This window comes from Ctenopharyngodon idella, chromosome 9, assembly GCF_019924925.1.
Source record: "Ctenopharyngodon idella isolate HZGC_01 chromosome 9, HZGC01, whole genome shotgun sequence".
In the NCBI taxonomy this organism is placed as follows: domain Eukaryota; kingdom Metazoa; phylum Chordata; class Actinopteri; order Cypriniformes; family Xenocyprididae; genus Ctenopharyngodon; species Ctenopharyngodon idella.
In genome coordinates this window covers 28,071,743-28,091,537 of record NC_067228.1, presented here as the reverse complement: position 1 = coordinate 28,091,537, position 19,795 = coordinate 28,071,743, and the positions used below count along the sequence as shown (strand labels likewise).

The 19,795-nt window shown below is 37.0% G+C and overlaps 1 protein-coding gene across 2 annotated transcripts in view; it reads right to left on the bottom strand.

Annotated features, from left to right (window-relative positions):
* Positions 1-966: 966 nt before the first annotated feature.
* Positions 967-19,795, bottom strand: part of enox1 (ecto-NOX disulfide-thiol exchanger 1) — a 131,281-nt gene continuing 112,452 nt past the window's right edge. For both annotated transcript variants that reach the window (XM_051906328.1, XM_051906329.1), the window contains 6 exons: positions 19,372-19,556; positions 17,152-17,259; positions 12,047-12,106; positions 8,009-8,108; positions 6,788-6,873; positions 967-3,904 (listed from right to left, as the gene is read on the bottom strand). In XM_051906328.1, the coding sequence (XP_051762288.1) occupies positions 3,773-3,904; positions 6,788-6,873; positions 8,009-8,108; positions 12,047-12,106; positions 17,152-17,259; positions 19,372-19,556 (671 nt within the window). In that variant the 3' untranslated portion in view covers positions 967-3,772. The remainder of the gene's footprint in view (positions 3,905-6,787; positions 6,874-8,008; positions 8,109-12,046; positions 12,107-17,151; positions 17,260-19,371; positions 19,557-19,795) is intronic.

Genomic DNA, 19,795 nt, shown 5'->3' with positions numbered 1-19,795 from the left:
ATCGAGCCGTCATCTCTGAGTGGGATTAAAAAGCCTCATCTTAGAAATTGAAAATTGACCTCTGATTCTTTCACTGAGTTTATTAACATTTCATTGCAGTTAGTCTGTTTCATTCTCTCTACTGAGAAAATGCAGATGTTCTGCTCACTGAGTTAAGTTCAGAACAGTAATAGCATTAGCTGAAGAAAGCCTGTTCTTAGAACTAATTATAGCACTTAATTGTTCAATTCATGATATTGATGGGTTGAGGTGTTAATTTATATCTTTTGTCTCACAGTTCCCCATTGCTGCTTTTATGTACACTAGTTATGATACATTGCACATGTTTTTTGTACTGTATTACGAACATGGAAACGCAAGTCTAGAAGTGCCATTTAAAAATAAAATGAATAAAAATAATAAAAAATGTAAATAACTTTTCAAATCAACAATATATATTTAAAATGGCTTAGTTTACTTTTAAAATATTAATGGAACTATAACATTTTGAATTGCATTTTAAAAACAATCACTGGCCAATTGCTTTCGTTAATCCATCTGCCAAATCCATTTTTGCCAAAGCTTTTCTTTATCATTTTGTCAGTCATGTTAAAATGCTATTGGACATGGGAGCAGCCCAGAATTCCCAAATAACTTTCAGACATTGCCGCTTTTTGCAGCAATGCCAATTTGGGTTCCACTAGGGGTTGCACAGACGAGTCGACTTGTTGACTTTAACGTGACGTTGATCATGTGATATTGACACTAACAACATGGCCACCTATTGAAAACTCCAAAAAAAAAAATCCCATACATTTACATTTACACTCCATTTCCATCAGTTAAAATGACAAATAAATGCATTCTCTGAGAGCACTCCACAAGTTATGTTTGTTTATACCATCTGGATCTGGTATGTAACTAGATAAGACTGTGTGAATATGTGCAGTTTATGTTGTAGAACAAAACATCCAAGTATCTTCAAGATATGTTTACCACAACCTTATTTTAATCATAAATTGAAAAATTCCTTTACAAAAAAACATAGGATAATCTCGAGGGAACTGGTGGCGTCTTCCAGGTTTTGATGTCATCCCTGCAGCGCTCTATATAGAACATTTCTACAGTGTAAATGAAGTGTTCATTCTTGTAAATCCAACTTTGTGTTTTTATATCTCAGAATTTTACAACATATCTATTGTTTGTTTGAATTACACATTGCAAAAGCAACTAAAGGGGTTCTCTACAGATCTGGGTGCTTTAGGTCTTGCATCACCATAATCCTTGATCCTTGTGCATTAATTATTCATCACTCTAACAACCTCAAGTAATGCCAGTGCTGGGACAAGCAACAATGCAAATGGCTTAGATGGTCTCAAATGCACTACTGTGTTGCTAACAGCATCTCAGTGGCTGATGTAAATAGCAAATAGATCACATTAAACACACACAGAGCAGCATTCTCCTCCCCTCTCATTCATTATTCACAGCTTGTTATATTCTGGGTGATTAGGGAAGTTCTGCTCCGCATTCATGGCAGATAGTTCAGTTGTTTATCCCAGACATGAATCAAAAAACATGTCAGACACAACACTACCAGGCAGCTTTGACATATTCAGAGACATTGCCGGGAACGGGGTTGGGCAAAATCCAGAATTTAAGAACTGGCTCCCCTTCAGTTCACGAGGGCGAATTTAAATTGGCCACATCCCAAAAGATGTTAAAGGGGTGGTTGATTGTGATTTCACTTTTTTAACTTTAGTTAGTGTGTAATGTTGCTGTTTGAGCGTAAACAATGTCTGCAAAGTTACAATGCTCAAAGTTCAATGCAAAGTTCAATGCATTTTCTTTTACAGAAAACACTTTTTAAGGACTACACAGCAAAATCACCAGAGTTAAATCAGCTCTGCTTGGAGTACATATGGTCCCTCTCTAAATAGTGTTAAAGTAACACTTAACCAGAGTTAAAGTTAATGAGATAATTAAGTGATGATTGAGCGTTAGTGATGAACACCTGCTGTTAACAAGCAGAATTACTGAAGAAAAGAGAAACACAAGAACTACAACTGACTTCAGCCACAGTCTTATATGAAATCAACTGAAGATAAAAGACATTATATCTCTCAAGATCTCAGTAGAGGAGGATTATCTTTTCTTCAGTGATTCTGTTTGTTAACAGCAGGTGTTCATCACTAATGCTCATTCATCACTTAATTAATCGCTTAATTATCTCATTAACTTTAACTCTGCTTCAGTGTTGCTTTAACACTATTTAGAGAGGGACCATATGTACTCCGAGCAGAGTTGATTTAACTCTGATGATTTTGCTGGTAGGGATTACAACAAGTTTCTTCCCAGGTTAGTGACATCACTAACCCTAAAATTTACATAAACCCTGCCCCCGAGAACATGTTGGTCTGCTTTAGAGAAGAGGAAGAGTTGTTGTAGTAGAGTGTTGGTACCATGCCGTCATTTTACACCAGACTGCTTTAGAAACGAGGGTCAATTCAACGCTGGATTTACACAAAAGATTAACATGACAGCACATGCTAGTCAATGAGTTGAATCAACTCCACAGCAAGTACATTAATTTATCCGCTAACCATTCAGAAACTTCCAGCTGCATTCTAATAGTTGTAACTTCTTCCTGAGTCTCTCCATCAGTGTCAGACTCTGGTTTGAACAATGTGAGGCTGAACAAATTACTGACAATCGTCATTTTGGCTGTGTGAGATTCTCCAGCTTTGTTGTTGTTGAGCAACCTAAGCTTGTTAAAGCTCTGCCCTCCTTCTGGAAAGCGGGCCGGGAGCAGCAGTTAATTTGTATTTAAAGGGACACATACAAAAATGGTGTGTTTTTGCTCACACCCAAACAGGGGCAAATTTGACAAGCTATAATAAATGATCTGTGGGGTATTTTGAGCTGAAACTTCACAGACACATTCTGGGGACACCAGAGATGTATATTACATCTTGTAAAAGGGGCATTATAGGTCCCCTTTAAACTGGAATGACATTTATGGAATTTCAGTAGTTGAAAACAACGCAATTCTTGTTTGTTTTCAAAATTGTTCTGTTTTCAATTCTGCATTCAGTACTATGGTAAATGGCACCCAAAGCTGGCTAGTAAAGACTTTGATTTCTCTAAGTACTACTGCATTAGATTTTGGATAAAAAGTTTTTTAATTGATTTTTTTTTTTTTTAAAAATCATAATTTACATAAGCAGACCATTAACAACAGTGCATCAAGACATGAAGAGCATGTTACGTACATCATCTACACAACATGGATGGCCTGAAACACAGCAAACTGTCCAAAGAGCGTCAGCTGTGCAACTGTTGTCTATTAGCTCCAGCACTTTGGCCATGTATTAAATCATTTTTCAGAGCAGAAATCATCTTCACACACACACTCTGGCTTTGATAGGCGCAGAGGGCCGCAATCACACATCTGTGTCCCACATTCAACATTCCGTATTTTTAACCGAGAGGCGCGATATTCCTGGATATCTCCCAGCCTTCAGGGACGACACCACTGACAGATAAGTTACGCAATCGGCACAGAAGTCTGGATAGAGCTTTTTCAAGTAAATACATCTGATGCTGCGCCACATGTAGAGTCTTACTTCCTCTCAAGAGTCTGCAAGAAAGAGCGACAGCCATCTGATCTGAGGTGGTATACGGGGGTGTAGAGCCTGTTGTTTGTCTATGAGGCTCTGGCACTTCTCGCTGAACCTGGATCAGTCCTCCAGAGGTCCAGCAACCTCAGCGTCAATGTATGTGGCTCTGCGAGTCACGCCGACTTCAGAGCCTCAAACCCGCAGAACTTCCAGCGTTTCTCCAACGTCGCTCCAACCCCACTGAACTCTTGCTTGAACATGTTGGGCAGCCGGACCATTAATCTTTCAAGTTCACTGGCCGAGATCTGAAGAATGAGACATGAGCGAAAATCCATGTTGAACATTTAGTGCATAAACTGACATAGAATTGCCTATTGTGTCCTCGCCTATGCTTGCTTAGAAATTAATCAAAGGCACTAATGTGTTTGTCAGTATATTTGTCATTTGCTTCCTGCAAACAATTACTGTCGTACTGTACTGCTCATTTTTTAATTCATTTTTTAGGTTATATAAACATTTTTCTTCAGTTTATAATACTGCTTGTTTTCTCTACTATTAGTTAAAGTTAATGACTATTTAGATTGAGATAAGATAAAATGTAAACTAATCAGCTGATCTTATATTAAAAACTCCATAAAATGGCTTGCTGAGTGCAGGTTTCTTTTCCTTAATTTTTTTTATTTATTTATTTATTTATTTATTTATTTTTATGGTCGATAGCAATAAATAACAAGCAATAAAGACATTTTCAAAAACAAATTCCAGCCACTTCCTTCACAACCAATTTATGGTAAAAAAAAAAAAAAAAGTTTCTATTTCATTTCTATTTCAAATAAATGTTGTTCTTTTTAACTTTATATTCATCCATTTTTTTCCCTCAAATATTAAGCAGCACAACTGTTTCCAACAATGATAATAATAAGACATGTTTCTTTAACAGCAAAGGAGCATATTAAAATAATATAGCATTAATGACTTCTTTCAAAAACATAAAAAATAAAATATTAATAATATAATATAATATAATTATATTAAACAGACGAATTGATACATTTTTTTTTGTCTGAAATCTGTTACTCAATATGATTCACAGGACAATTTACTGCCTAAATATATTATACAATATAATAATAACATATACAGTAATGCTATAGTAGTATATTATAATAGTAACTTTTTATTATTTTGGGGCTTTTATTTATAAAGACAGTGAGAGTGCTGACAGGAAGGAATGGGGATCAAAAAATGTCACAAACGGGATTCAAATTCAGGTTTTTCTGCAGGTAAGTGCCACTGTGCAAAATGTCAGAACACATCCAGTGCCCTCAAGACCACATCTGACACATGAAATCTGCATTATGTTGTAGACTGGTCCAGCTCCACCAGGCTACCCGAGTCCAAATATCTGAATTCAAGGTATTTAAGGGTCAAAGTGATAACGAACACATGGCTTATTTAACATATTGACTCAAATGAGATTGTTTCTAATCTTTTGTTAATCCTGCATGCACATTCATTGCCATAATGTGTAAATGAATTAAAATTATAATTCACCTAAAAATGAAAACTGTCAGCATTTATACACCCTCAAGTTGTTCCAAACATACAAGATTTTGGTTACTCTACGAAACACAAATTAAGATTTTTTTTTTTAATTTTTTTTTTTTTATGAAACCTAAAGGGACACAATCGCTTTATATGATGAACAGATTTAATTTAGGCTTTTATTTACATCTAAATAATTATAACCACACATACATGAAGCACATCACATATGGTAAATGGAAGCTCAGCTGTGTTTGATGCATGAGAACCAATGAGGTTTGTTCTAGCATGTGACACATACATGAGCTTCTGTGTTTACCGTATGTTATGCGTTCTATGTAGCCTATGTGTGTTTATATGTGAATAAAAGCCTACATTAAATCTGTTCATTCATTTAAAGCAATATCGCTTCACAATACTTGTGTTCAGGGCCTAAAATACTCGCCAAGCGCCAAATGCAAGTAAAAAATCGGTGTTGGCGAGTATATGAAACTGTGTCACTCGCCAGTTGGCTGGTAACATTTTTGCGAATTCTAACAATGCATAAACGTGAACAAACGTGAGCGACGCTCAGGACAGTTGACGGGCCAGTGCTGCATCATCACGAAAGTTTAAGCCTTGACAATTTAAATATTCAAGTGCAAGAAGACGTGAAAGGGAGCTCATTCCATTCCATCGAGCGCTGTGTGGAAAGTTTTGTGCGCAAAGATCTGAAGCGCGCGCCCAGAGAACCGCGTCTCAGACAGCGTGCAAATACTAAACTGAGCTCTCTTTCACGTCCTCTTGCACTTGAGTGGACAAATTCATACAAAATCATGTCAAAAAATAGCGAGTATCCTAATAAGCATAGTCGGTTATGTCTTAAAGTGACAGCAGCCTAATATTCCTGCTGCAGTCTGAGTTGTTAGTGTTAATCAAACAACAAAGGAAAAAAAAAAAAAAAAAAAAAAATCGCTCGCTGCTCTTGACTGAATAACTTTTCTAACTTTAATAAGGATTAGTTAATAAGGATGTTTGATTTACAGTGAAGACTATGCAGTGTTATTTTACATTTGCTTACTTTATTAAATTTCTGTACCTGAAAATCAGCTGAAAAACCGGAAAAGCACTGCTTATTTCTTTGTTATATTGTATTTATTTGTGCTTTTGCTTATAATTTGATTATTTGTTCTTATTTTATTACTGACCTTTTACTTGTCTCTTTAATAATGTGTTAAATTCATATTAGTTAGGCTGGTAGTTTTAGTCAAAATTGGAATAGATAATTGTGAATTTTCACTGGAATCTAAAATTTTGGTGTCATTACTGCCTGTTTGTGCAAAAACAGTTTAATGGCCGGGAAAAACATATTTATGGCCGGTACATTTTCTTAAGTAACTGGCCATTAACAGGTGTGGCAAAAAAGTTAGTTTTAGGCCCTGCTTGTGTTACATCGCTCGATTCACATGGATACGTTTTACGACAACATTATAACCTTTATGAATCTAATTTTTGGTTACCTGGAATTTCAATGGAGGGACAGAAACCTCTCAGGTTTCATTAAAAATATCTTCAATTGTGTTTCGAAGATTAACCAAAGTCTTATGGGTTTGCAATGGCATGAGGGTAACTGATGACAGTAACTAATTAACACAAATAATCACCTTTGTATCAAGTCTCTGGATGTAAGACCACAGATATTCAATGTTGGCTCCAAATGGGTGGACATGGAGGAAGGTTGAAATGATTCCTGTGTAGAGAGACAGACAACAGAACAGGCTTGTGAATGAACATATGCTGTCTCTGACTTGTGGCAAGACAAGAGCCGCAGCCGCGTGGTCATAAATATACCGCCTGAAGCAGAAGCCCCATCCCACCCCCACTTAAGCTGATTACTTTAGAGAGGTCCTGCAAAGGTAAAGCACTGATGCAGAGGCACAGGATATAGTGCCTTGCCTGAAGGGCCTGAGCCAATATTTATTTCCTTGATTTATATGCCGTAACGCCGCCAATTACGAATGAACCTCATTCAATTCCCTCTGCAAGACCTACTTTCACAGAGCTACACTTGGGGAGGGAAGAGGAGTCTCAAGATGTCCGTTCCGATTTTATAAAATGCAGAACAGCTGAGCCGGCACCATACGTCTCTGTTCTGCTACAGTGCATCGTGCTTACCGAGATAAACATATCTGTTTTCACATACTCGTATGAGAAATCTAACCAAACAAACTCATTGGAAAGGCCTAGCAGTGGAAGCTTATACAAAATTATGTTTACAGAGATAGCTAATTCAATAACTGCATTAGATGTCCTCTTCAGAGCTAACAGTCTAGTACAGGAGCGCCTGGAGACTTAAACAATTTGTGTTCTTCAGTCCGTCCCATCACTTTGTTCTGCTCAAATGAGTTTGGCTTTTCTGCCGTTCTGGCTCAGGGCCTCAGAGCCTGGCTGACGTTCCCTACTCCATCAATGCAGTATATGTGTCCTCTTTGTGAGCAGCGGGTGTTGTGCAGCCATTAGATAGAGCGAAGGATGTGTGGTCTTCTCTGGGCTGGAGCCAACGAAGCGCCTGGCAAAAAGAAGAACAGCTCCCCTGAGCTCCTCTTTAGGATCGTCATCCAAAAACATGACAGAGAGGCTGAGGTGTTGCTGCAGTGTCCGACCTCTCTTCCCTCACCTTTACTAGTCATTGTTATCATAGCGCTTCAGACATGGGCCCAACAGCCTTGCGCTCAACTGCTTGACTGCTCCTACACCTGCTCGCCCTCCTTTGCTTTTAAGCTAGGACTCAATCCTCCAAGCCCATCTGGTATTCAAGCCCCTCAGCACACGGCTCAAGATGTTTTATAGATCAAAACGGCATGAAGCGGAGTTGGAATAATTACCGAGCAAGAGAGCCTCTTTCTCTGATCTCAAAGGACCCCAAATGACCGCCTCGTTATTCTTCTCTCGATGGTGGTAGAGTGCAGCGGTGCCATTGACTCCCTGTACAAACGCAAGGAAAAAAGAAAAAAACACATCAGGATGCAGTGTGACCTCCACAAAGCAGATAAAAGAGTGATGGGATCATGCAAACTGTTGAGTTGGTCGGGTGTGCTAATCTTTACTGAAAATGCACTGCATTCTGCTGTGTTCAGAGAAATCAATGCCTATTGACATATAAGAGGCTCTTCTTCCAAGATACTGGCCAAGATGGCAGGCTATAAGTCACATAGAGGTTGAAGCTAAATTATAGCAAACGTCCTTGCTTAGTGCATTTTTGGACACCCTCGGGGACAAACTCTAAATGGAGGCAGTGGTGCATATAGCATGTGTCTAAAACCATCTATGACCTATGGAAAATTCCAGTTCAGTAACTTTTGAAAGAAAACTTCACAATATGTGCATGTATATCCTCAGAGAGAACATTGCTTTATTTCCAGAAAGTGCATCACTCCGGGGGATTATAGAGCACTTCCGTGCCTTTTTCAGTGCATGGGGGTTGCTGACCAGAGTCAGAAGTTAACCAAGCAGAACTACAGTTTCTTTGTTATCAAACTAAATTTTTAAAATGTGGGTTCAGTTTGTTTTCACAAGTAAATAATTCAAAATGGAATGAAATTTGTTTATAAAAGTTCCCATCATTGGTCAGAATGTTTTTATTCCAGGGTTTATCTGCCTTTAAAGGAACACTCCACTTTTTTTGAAAATAGGCTCATTTTCCAACTCCCCTAGAGTTAAACAGTTGAGTTTTACCGTTTTCGAATCCATTCAGCCGATCTCCGGGTCTGGCGGTACCACTTTTAGCATAGCTTAGCATAGTTCATTGAATCTGATTAGACCGTTAGCACCTCGTTAAAAAATGACCAAAGAGCAATGATATTACGCAGCGTCTCTCACAAATGTCTCCATGGTTGCAAGGCATGCTCCCTGTGCAAGCGTAATATCATTGCGCCTGCTGCAGCCATGGTACGGCAGCAAAGTTCCTTGATTATTACGCCGGAATGACAGTATAGTTCCTAGCCATATCGGCCTAGAAAATCGCAACTTTTAATTTTCCTTCGGTCTTAGTACACGATGTAACTACAGTTTTACTAGTAAAACTGACTAGTAACTAGTCAAGTTTTAAATAGGAAAAATATTGAAACTCCTTGGTCATTTTTTAACGAGATGCTAACGGTCTAATCAGATTCAATGAACTATGCTAAGCTATGCTAAAAGTGGTACCGCCAGATCCGGAGATCGGCTGAATGGATTCGAAAACGGTAAAACTCAACTGTTTAACTCTAGGGGAGCTGGAAAATGAGCCTATTTTCAAAAAAAGTGGAGTGTTCCTTTAAAGCGGAATCAGAAATATCATAATTACAAATTCACAGCACGAGTGACCGAATTAAGTCATATTTATGAGTGGATAATCAGAATTCTAGATGACACACGAGTTATGACCTTGGAAGGGGCATGTAGATTTGAAACAAAACTGATGATATAGATAACAAATATCATATATCTGTAATCTGTATATTGTGATCAGTAAGCAGAAAGCAAGTCTGTAGCGAATGGTGTAATGTTAATCACTGAACTTTACTTTATAGTTTACTTCACATTCAGGCATGATACCATGTATAAATACATGATAGAAATAAATATTTTTTTATTTTTGTTTATTAAATATTTATTATGCATGTTTCGATATTTCGCCTCCAAAGATCAGGAGGCGAAATGCGCTCATGGTTATTATCTGTTTTTATATAATATCTGTCTTTTTCTCATTGTTAGGAATCGATTGGGATATCGGTTGGTTCTTTGGTCTGCTCAGTCAGATTGCATTCTCATTATAAGCAGTCTGTTGACTGCTGACAAGATTACTTTTTGGTGTGAATGTGATTGCTTTATTCATATACTGTATATTAACATGACTTGAACTAAGGGAGGAAGAAAACATACCAGGTTCTGAATCAAATTCTCCGAATGAACGTGGTTTGAAAATGCCCTTGAAGTAACAGAAATGCAGCTGAATAATTAGTGTATCTAATATGAAGTGTTGTTTTAAGAAAAAGAAAAAAGTAATCTGAACTAACTGGATGTTAAGAAAAGACTCCAAATCTCCAATCAACTGTGACAGAAAATAGAGCACTTTATTACCTAGGGGTTATCCTATCAGCTACATTAGTATTTGATTTCATAGTTTTATAGATTTAATAGATAGGAATATTTAACAGATTTAACCCTCTGGTCTTCTTCGTTTAGGGGTCATACTTGGCTCCTTCACGGTCAAAAATGACAGAAGCCTTGAAATGTAACCTTTTTGTATTTCAGGAAAACCAATGTAATATATTTTTGTTCAATAATATTTGATTATTATTTGAAATTTTGAGGGTATTTTATGTTACTATGCAATATTTATATAATTTTTATTAGTTATTTTTCCCCATTGAAAAAAATACACAATTTGTTTCTAATATATTTTTAAATTGTTTTTCAGTTAAAACAGTATTCCATGTAAAAATAGAGACAAGGCATTTAAAATCCAATTTTTTGAAGGTAGATTAGTGCCATCTGGTAGGATTAAAAAAAAACAAAAAAAAAACTTATGTAATACCATGGTGTAGCTACCAGATTCCTATATAGTTCTAAAGTGGCTTATAAATTCTGTAGTGGTTTTTAGACATAAATATTTATTTTTATTAAGTTGTGGATTTGGATTTATACTTAACCATTCTCAAAGACTACTTTTTTTTTTTTTTTTTTTGAAATGTTGATTTGAAGTGTCAGTTTTTGCATGAATTTTATACCTGAGGACATTTTGTTACATATATCATCAAAATTTAATACAAATATAACAAAAATGAACAGACTGTTTTGTTACAGCTTAATAAATCTGGGTCTGATCTGATTTCAACCTCTTATTTGAGTCTTTTGGCTCAATTTTACCATATTGTTACAGCCACACTGGTTCATTTGTGTGCGTATAACAGTGTGATGTGTGTGTGTCTATGAGTGTGTTTGAGTGGGTGTGTCTGTTTTGTACTCTCAATATTTTAGAGTGTAACCTCTTCCTGGCTGTTTGTTTTTTTACTGCTTTGTGGCTGAATTATTGTTTTTATTTCACACTTTTGTTCTGTGTTATAGTCAGGCTACTTCATATATATATGTGTGTGTGTGTGTGTGTGTGGGGAGGGGGGTGGGGGGTGGATGTCTCTTTTGCACTCTTGACATTTTAGTGTCACCCCTTCATTGCTGTGCACTATTTTTCGGCACAGTGGCTGAATTGTAGTTTGTACCACCAAAAGATTCTCTGAGTTTTCGTATTTTTTCGTATTTGCTACTCATTTCCTATGTCAGTCATTTTTGACCGCGAAGGAGCCAAGTGTGACTATTTTTTTTCAACCCTTTAACATATCCGAATCATGTCCATGATTTGTTTGTGTGTTCACATAGCTAATGCGACAAAACTCATCAAGTGTCATCCCATTCTGATGAAGCAAAAAATTAAACAATTTCAAAACGTAAAATGTTTCTGTCAGTTTTGACCGAAAAGGACCAGAGGGCTAACAGTCACCATTATGAATTACATCAATTGTGAATTTCTTTTGATTCAGTGTTTGACACTGTTTTTCTTTGGTTAGAAAAAATTTACAAATTTGTGAAATTCAGTTCCTGAATGCAAATATTGCACCTTAATAAAAAGTTAATTTCTGACACTGCAGCTGACACTCTTGTCAGAACTGGTTCAGTTTGGGAGTGTTTATACTATGCAGAAAAGCAGAGGGAGGCCATACACTCACTAAACATACAGATCAGTAGGCTAAAATTAACTCCTGCCAGAGAACTCATGGTGTGAAGAGTAATGAAGGGATGATGCAATGTTCACATGCCTCTTTTGAAGTGTGCAGACTAATCTCACTGGTGAACATCAGTGACGTGATGGACACCAAGTGACTTACCTTTTCATGCCCTTCAGAGTTGTGGTTCGTCAAATCAACCGATTCCATGGCGTTCAACAGCTGTCAAGAAAGAACAGAAATACTCATTTCCAGACCCAATCCCATTTTGCAGTGCAGCTGTGAAGGAGCTTTGCAGACAGTAGCTATGTTTCCATCCAAAGTTGCGAATTTAACTTGCGTGCAAAATTGAAATATCGCATAAAACATTTGCGAATAAAGCACCATTTCCATCCAGTGAGTCGAAGAGAACAAAATTGTCACTTCCTGATAAACTGGTGCTAAATATCAAGAAAAATGGAAGTTGCTGCAATAGGAGAAACCACTTTATATAATAATTTCCGTACAGCCTATAATAAATTACTTCCGCAAAACAAAACAAGACAGTTCTGGAGGTAATTAAACCGAACCACTTGGACGACAGACTGAGGCATTTCAGAATGACCAAAACAGCATTTCAGATGTTGTGCAACGAGATCAGTCCACTGGTTAGTCCAGTTATGCCGTCCCATTGCGCAAAGTCTCATGATTTTTTTGATGCGCATTGAGGAATTTATACGTTACCATCGTAGTTTATGCACATCTTCTTATTGAATAAAAAATTTCTCCGACTCAGTTGAGTGCATACGTTTTTTTATTTGCATTTTTAGAATTTATGCACATCTTGGTGTTTCCATCTAGTGTTTTTTTTAATGCGATATTCCAAAATGCGCATAAATATAGGTGGGTGGAAATATAGCCTAATGTGTGACGTCTGGGAAACCTCAGACTGGCCTTGAGTGTGCCAAGTTGATACTACATTTTTAATGGATGCTTGTGAGAAATGGGGTAATGAAACACATTTGTGATTCCATACATTACAGCCAGGGTGTCTCTAGAAGGTCACAGCAGTTTCTTATTTATGAAATATGGAAGCAAGCACCCTCTGGGTCTAAAAATACTGTACACACGTCTCACATCTGCTCACGGGTTCGGTAAGGAGTGCATATATAGTATGGGCTCCACAGGACCTCCACGACTATTGATGTTCCTATTATCTCAGTCAAATAACATTCATGCAAACCAATGTCTGCTGTTAGGAAAATAGAGTAAACAAGGCTGGTCATTATTCCCTGCGTCTGGGCAAACCACTATACTGGCACAAATAATAAGGTATCATGTTGTGCTGTTCAGCAACAGAAAGAACATATCATCTGTCCTCACTGACAACCGCTCTATAGACCTTAATCAAGGCAGACACCACATTTCAATTGACATGGATGAAGTCATGTCACAACTCTGTCTCTATTTTTTGTAAAGATCTGTTTTCAGTTGTTCTGTATTGAGGTACCTGTATTGAGGCACCCACAGAGACAGAATGTTAAGTCTAAGTAGCTTAACTTTAGAGTGTTTTTAGAATTAGATGTACAATTAACTATTGAATGTGCCCTTAGTGTACTTCAATTCTTAAATGTATATTTGGAAAAACTGTGCTTGGAGATAATATATTAATGAAATTATATAAAACATTTTCATGACTGTTTCTTAACACAAAAAGTGCACTTTTTTTAATAATGTCAAATTTAACATTTTACTTTAAAGTAAAGTTTTTAGTTTACCTTAAAGGATTAGTTCACTTTCAAATGAAAATTACCCCAAGCTTTACTCACCCTCAAGCCATCCTAGGTGTATATGACTTTCTTCTTTCTGATGACCACAATCTGAGAAATATTAATAAATATCCTGACGCATCCGAGCTTTATAACGGCAGTGAGCGGGATCAATGAGTATGAGCTGAAGAAAGTGCATCCATCCATCATAAATGTACTCCACACGGCTCCGGGGGGTTAATAAAGGCCTTCTGAAGCGAAGTAATGCGTTTGTATAAGAAAAATATCCATGTTTAACAAGTTATGAAGTAAAATATGTAGCTTCTGCCAGACCGCCTTCCGTATTCAACTTACGAAGAAAGTGTAAAACTTTTGAAACGCAGTTCAAAAAGCTTACGCTACGTCCTATGCCTTCCCTATTCAACTTACGGAAAAAAATTAACTGAAGCGACGGCAATTCCGCTTTTTCTCGTAATCGAAAATGGAAGGCGGTCTGGCAGAAGCTAGATATTTTACTTCATAACTTGTTAAACATGGATATTTTTCTTACACAAACGCATCACTTCGCTTCAAAAGGCCTTTATTAACCCCCCGGAGCAGTGTGGGATATGTTTATGATGGGTGGATGTGGATGGAGGCACTTTCTTCAGCTCATACTCATTTGGTAACGCATTAATGCCATTATAAAGCTCGGATGCGTCAGGATATTTATTAATATTTCTCAGATTGTGTTCATCAGAAAGAAGAAAGTAATATACACCTAGGATGGCTTGAGGGTGAGTAAAGCTTGGGGTAATTTTCATTTGAAAGTGAACTAATCCTTTAAATGCATGTCAGTACATTCAGCAGTATACTTTAACAATATTTCAAAGACAATAGAAGTAATTGTGGAATTACATATAAAGATGTACTACTTAAATGGGTCAAAAACATTCAGCTAACTGCATTTAATATAAATGTAAACTATAATACATCTTCAGTTAATTGCAATTAACGCTCAAGAATATGTTTTTAAGTATATTATTTCCATAATAATTAGTCTTTTTAAAAGTACTATAAAGTGTAAAGTTTACACTTTAAAAAGCTATAAAGAACTATAAAGTTTTTTACAGTGTACTTCTTTTTCACAAGTGAACCCTGGTTACATTAGCGTAAAATTTCACAAGGTGTCTAGGGCCAACATTTGTGTGTGGCTGTCTCTTTTTTGAGGCCATTGTGTATGTTTTCTCCACATGCAGCTGTTGTGTTGTATCTATATCATTTTCATAGACTGGGCATATATGACTATGCGTGCCTAGTGTAGAAATGAAGAACAACCCGGCTCTCCAGCGTAGCCTTGTTCCCCTTCCCCAGCCACAACAAAACATATTCATCTTGAGACGAAAAACTGTCCTGCTCTTTTTCGTGTGTTGCTGTTTACATGTCTCTGTTTTCAGGTGTGTGTGTGTGCACCCTGTGCTCCTGCTGCCATGTTGAGTTGTTTCTTGCTGCATGCACAGAGGGAGTGAGGACAGTAAGTGACCCCAGGCTGCAGAGCTTCCCGCTGTCACACATGAAGAGGCAGACACTGCCAAAATGCAGTATATCTGAAGCGAACAGTGCTCTTAATGGCTTACATAAGGCTTTGTGCCCCTCTACAAACTAACTCCCTGCCAGTGCTGGGAAGTAACTGAATGTTACACACTAAACTATATGACAGTAAAATATAGTGACACAACATGTATTGCATGTGAAGTTTTACAGCCAAGTGAACTAATCAAACAAGCTTGCTTAAAATTTTCACTATTTATTTCAAATGAAGCAGTGAGATATAGAAGCTTGTTTCCACCAAAGTATAAAAAAATAAAAAAGGTAATTGTGATCTTTTTATCTCACAATTCTGACAATTTTTTTCTATAAACTTGCAATTCTGAGAAATAAATGTGTGAGATATAGGCCCGGTTTTACAGACAGGGCTTAGCCTAAGCCAGGATTAGACCTTAGTTCAATTAGGCCATTTAAGTAGCTTTTATAAAAGTACACCAGAAAAAAAACATTACTGGTGTGTATCTTGAGACAAAACAATGGCACTGACTTATTTTAAGATATGTCAGTGCAATTTGCTTACAGTTAAAATGGCTCAAACATGCATTTTAGTCTAGGACTAGCTTAAGCCCTGTCTGTGAAACTGGGGGATAGACTTGCAATTGCAAGAATAAGTCAGAATTAGAGTTTATATCCTACAATTTTTACTTTTTTCCTCAGAATTGTGAGATATAAAATTGCAATTCTGATATAATCTCACAATTCTGAGTTTATAAATTGCAATTGCAAATTTATATCTTGCAATTCTGAGGAAAAAAGTCAGAATTGTGAGATATAAACTCACAATTCTGATATAATCTCACAATTCAGAGTTTATATCTCACAATTCTGACTTTATAACTCACAACTGTATTTATATTCTGCAATTCTGAGGAAAAAAGTCAGAATTGTGAGATATAAACTTGCAATTGGAAGAAAAAAGTCAGAATTCCAAGTTTATATCCTACAATTCTTACTTTTTTTCTCAGAATTGTGAGATATAAACTTGCAATTCTGATATAATCTCATAATTCTGACTTTATACATCACAGTTCTGACTTTATAACTTGCAATTGCGAGTTCCTGCAATTCTGAGGAAAAAAGTCGATATAAACTTGCAATTGCAAGAAAAAAAATCTGAATTGTGAGATAAAAATTCACAATTAACTTTTGTATGTTTATTCAGTGGCAGAAACAAGCTTCTGTAGTGAGAAGTCCGATTAAGTGAGTTTAGATGGGTCATGTAAAAGTCAAAGGCAAAGTAAAAGTTCAAATGTCTGTGTGACATTTCAAGTCTTCTTTTTTGTAAAGCTAAACTAAATAATATTGTAATACAATCTAAAACCGTGCTGTATGCTAGCTGTTAATTTGAACTTAAATAGATACGATTAATTGGTTCCAGTGCCACTGCTCAATTATGCTGAAATTAGTTGGAACAGCTTAATTTTTTTGAATAATCATCTTAAAAAAAAATTGTTTATGCTACAAATTATTAATTTAATCTGATTTAGTGAAGTTTGTTGGTTAAACATTATTTCCTTATTAAAGACTGATGTAAACGTTTTAAAGATGTGTTTTTGAGCCAAAACATTGGTTTTTAGACTGTATTTGTTACTATAAGTTTGTCTCGACAAACTTTCTGCTCAGTTATATACAGTAATTTATGGCTTTTTTCAAATTTTCTTGGTGGTATTTAGTGGAAATAAATGCGGTTTAATGATGCCACCATAATTGGAATTGTTTTCTGCCATATAACTGTTCTGATTGCAAAATAATAGTCTTACAAAATAATAAGCTTGTAGTGTAGCTAAGGGTAAATTTAAATTGAGTAGTTGCAGCTTCAAAGTAGCTCCCCCAACAGTGCTCCTCATAACCATTGTTTGTGCCCTCGTATAATACTATTATGTGTATGTAAATTCAGATTATTCAGCAAAATGGCCAAGAAGTCTGTCCAACCTTTTCCCGGAGGCTGAGGACCTCTCCCTCTAGGTAGCGCTGCTCATCTCTGGCCTGCTCCAGCTCCAGTTCCTTCCCTTTCAGCTCTTCCTGTAGCCGAAGCAGTTGCTGTGGAGACAAACAGCATCGTGAGCAACAGAAAGCAGATGGCTGGAACAATGAGCAGCGTGTGGGGCTGCATGGTGCCCTCAAAAAACAAACACCACATAAACATTATTGAACAGCATACAACAAAGATAATAAAGAGGGGTGCGGTGGGTTAGGGAGGTTGACTGAGTCAGCTCTTTATGCCTGTTCAAAAGTTCATGTGGTCAGCTTTTTGTAGCATGTATTGAAAAGAAAAAAAAATTGAATATTAAAATGTTAATGTTCCGTTGTACCTCTAGTCCACAAATGGCGACGTAACATATGATAAAGATATATATGTACTAACGCAAAAATAGTTTGGGGTTGGTAAGTTTTCAATTAAATAAGGACAGTCCACTGCACTCTATATAAATCTAAATATCATCTTTCTCTTTCAGCAAAAGGATACTCATTTCTTACATTAGTATTGATCTTGTACATAAAAGCCTTTAATGCAACTGCACAATGTAAAATGATAGTGAGCGAGAGAGACAGAATGAGAACAAGAGCTCACCGGGGCCTGGTTTAATGGCTGCACTATGACAGCCTGCGTCATGAAGAACACTGTGTCCAATCATCATTTAAGCTGATTTGACAGCTAATTAACGGAGGTGTGAGTGTTTGTGTTCCAGATGGAGCGCTGACGTGCGAGCATGCTGAACACTCACGCATAACTGATGCTTTGAGTATGTTTGAATGTGTGGAATGTGTTTTACTATTTAGGAGGATCTTTAATCTCAGCTGTGACGATGTGATCTTTCGCCAACATCAACTGAGATTGAGTGGACTGTGTAAGATGCTACTTTTCTGATTCTTCGGACACGGGACAAACATGTTCCACAACTTTACCAGTGATTTTTAAGCCTATAAAGCCTACTGTATCATGTAGACCATCTGACATGTTTTCTTTTAAATGAGCATTATTTTAACCAGGCTACTATGTTTAGGTTCGGTAATTTCACTTTAGTAGCAATGAAAAGGTCAGTTATTGAAATGCCTTATTTTTAAAAATGTCACTATAGTCAATTAGTCAATTCAATGGTATTGAACAAACTTGACTGTCTTTTTGAAGTCCATGTGTGCTTTTTTTGCAAAAACTTCTAAGTCCACCTCTTTGGACAACAAGACATAGTAAAACGTCTGTTTCTGTCAGTTTTACAGCAGCAAAAGGAACACTGTTGTGTTTACTTGCTACTCGCGAAATCCTGTCATTGCCACTGTAACGATGGACAAAACATGATAAAAACTTGCAGCTCGGCAATTGAAAGCCGGCTTATAAGCACACACAGTAAAATCCCCAGAGTTAAATCAACTCTGCTCAGAGTACATTTGGTCCCTCTCTAAACAGTGTTAAAATAACATTGAAGCAGAGTTAAAGTTAATGAGATAATTAAGCAATTAATCAAGCGATGATTAAGCATTAGTGATGAACACCTGCTGTTAACAAGCAGAATCACTGAAGAAAAGAGAGTGCTTTGTTATATCTTGAAATCATATGATTTGATTCACGTCTTCCGTTTGGTTTCTTCTGTGGACTTAGAGGCTTTTGCTGACATCTAATTATCTAATTTTTGACGGAGGTGGTGTTTAGCAACTTTTGCATCTGAACTCTTCATATATATATATATATATATATATATATATATTTCTGACTGTTATTTTAATATGTTAGGCTTTACAGGGTTACATAACAGCATAAAGAAAAGGTTTAGAGCAGGATAATAGCTTGCCTCTTCTTTCGTGTGATCTAATTGGTCACTCCATGATTCATGACTCTAATGACTGGACAATAATATCAAACATGCAGTGTCAGCAGGAAGTTGAGTCGTTGAGGCTGTTAACGCCCACCCGCTGAGAGACGCATCAGCATGTACCTCTAATTCACCCACAACTATAAAAACATATACTACTGTTCAAATGTTTAGGGTCAGTAAGATGTTTTTTGTTTTGATAGAAATTAAAAACATGAAAAACATTAAAAAAACTTTTCAACCCCTAAACTTTTGAATAGGATTATAGCATAATATAGTAACAGCAAGCAGGACACCAGCCTGAGACTGAACCCTAAAACTGCTGCTGATGTGTGTATATTACCTGCTGCATGTTCTGCATGGTCTGCTGCAGGAAGTGCAGCTGCTGTTCTTGTGTGTGGTCCTCCTCGGTACGGTACGCCTTGCCCTGCTCCTTCTTCAGCAGCTCTACCTCGTTCCTGTAAGCGTCCAGCTGCCAGCGCAGACTGTCATTTTCCTCTCGCAGAGCACATGTCTGCGCAGACAGCACTGCTCTCAGACAGGAAGAAAGAGAGACAGGAAGTGAGCTTGGAAGAATGTTTTCAATTTACAACTTCCCTAACCTGTGGCATAGATAGGGTAAATTCACACTTTTGTGTTCGGTATATCTAGTAGATCACCTTGACTCAGCTGGTGAGACCCGATTGAGCCAGTTAACTGTGTTCCATAATCTAGCTTAAACTAGTCGACCATCTTTACCACCTGTAAGTCAGCATGAATTGGATGTT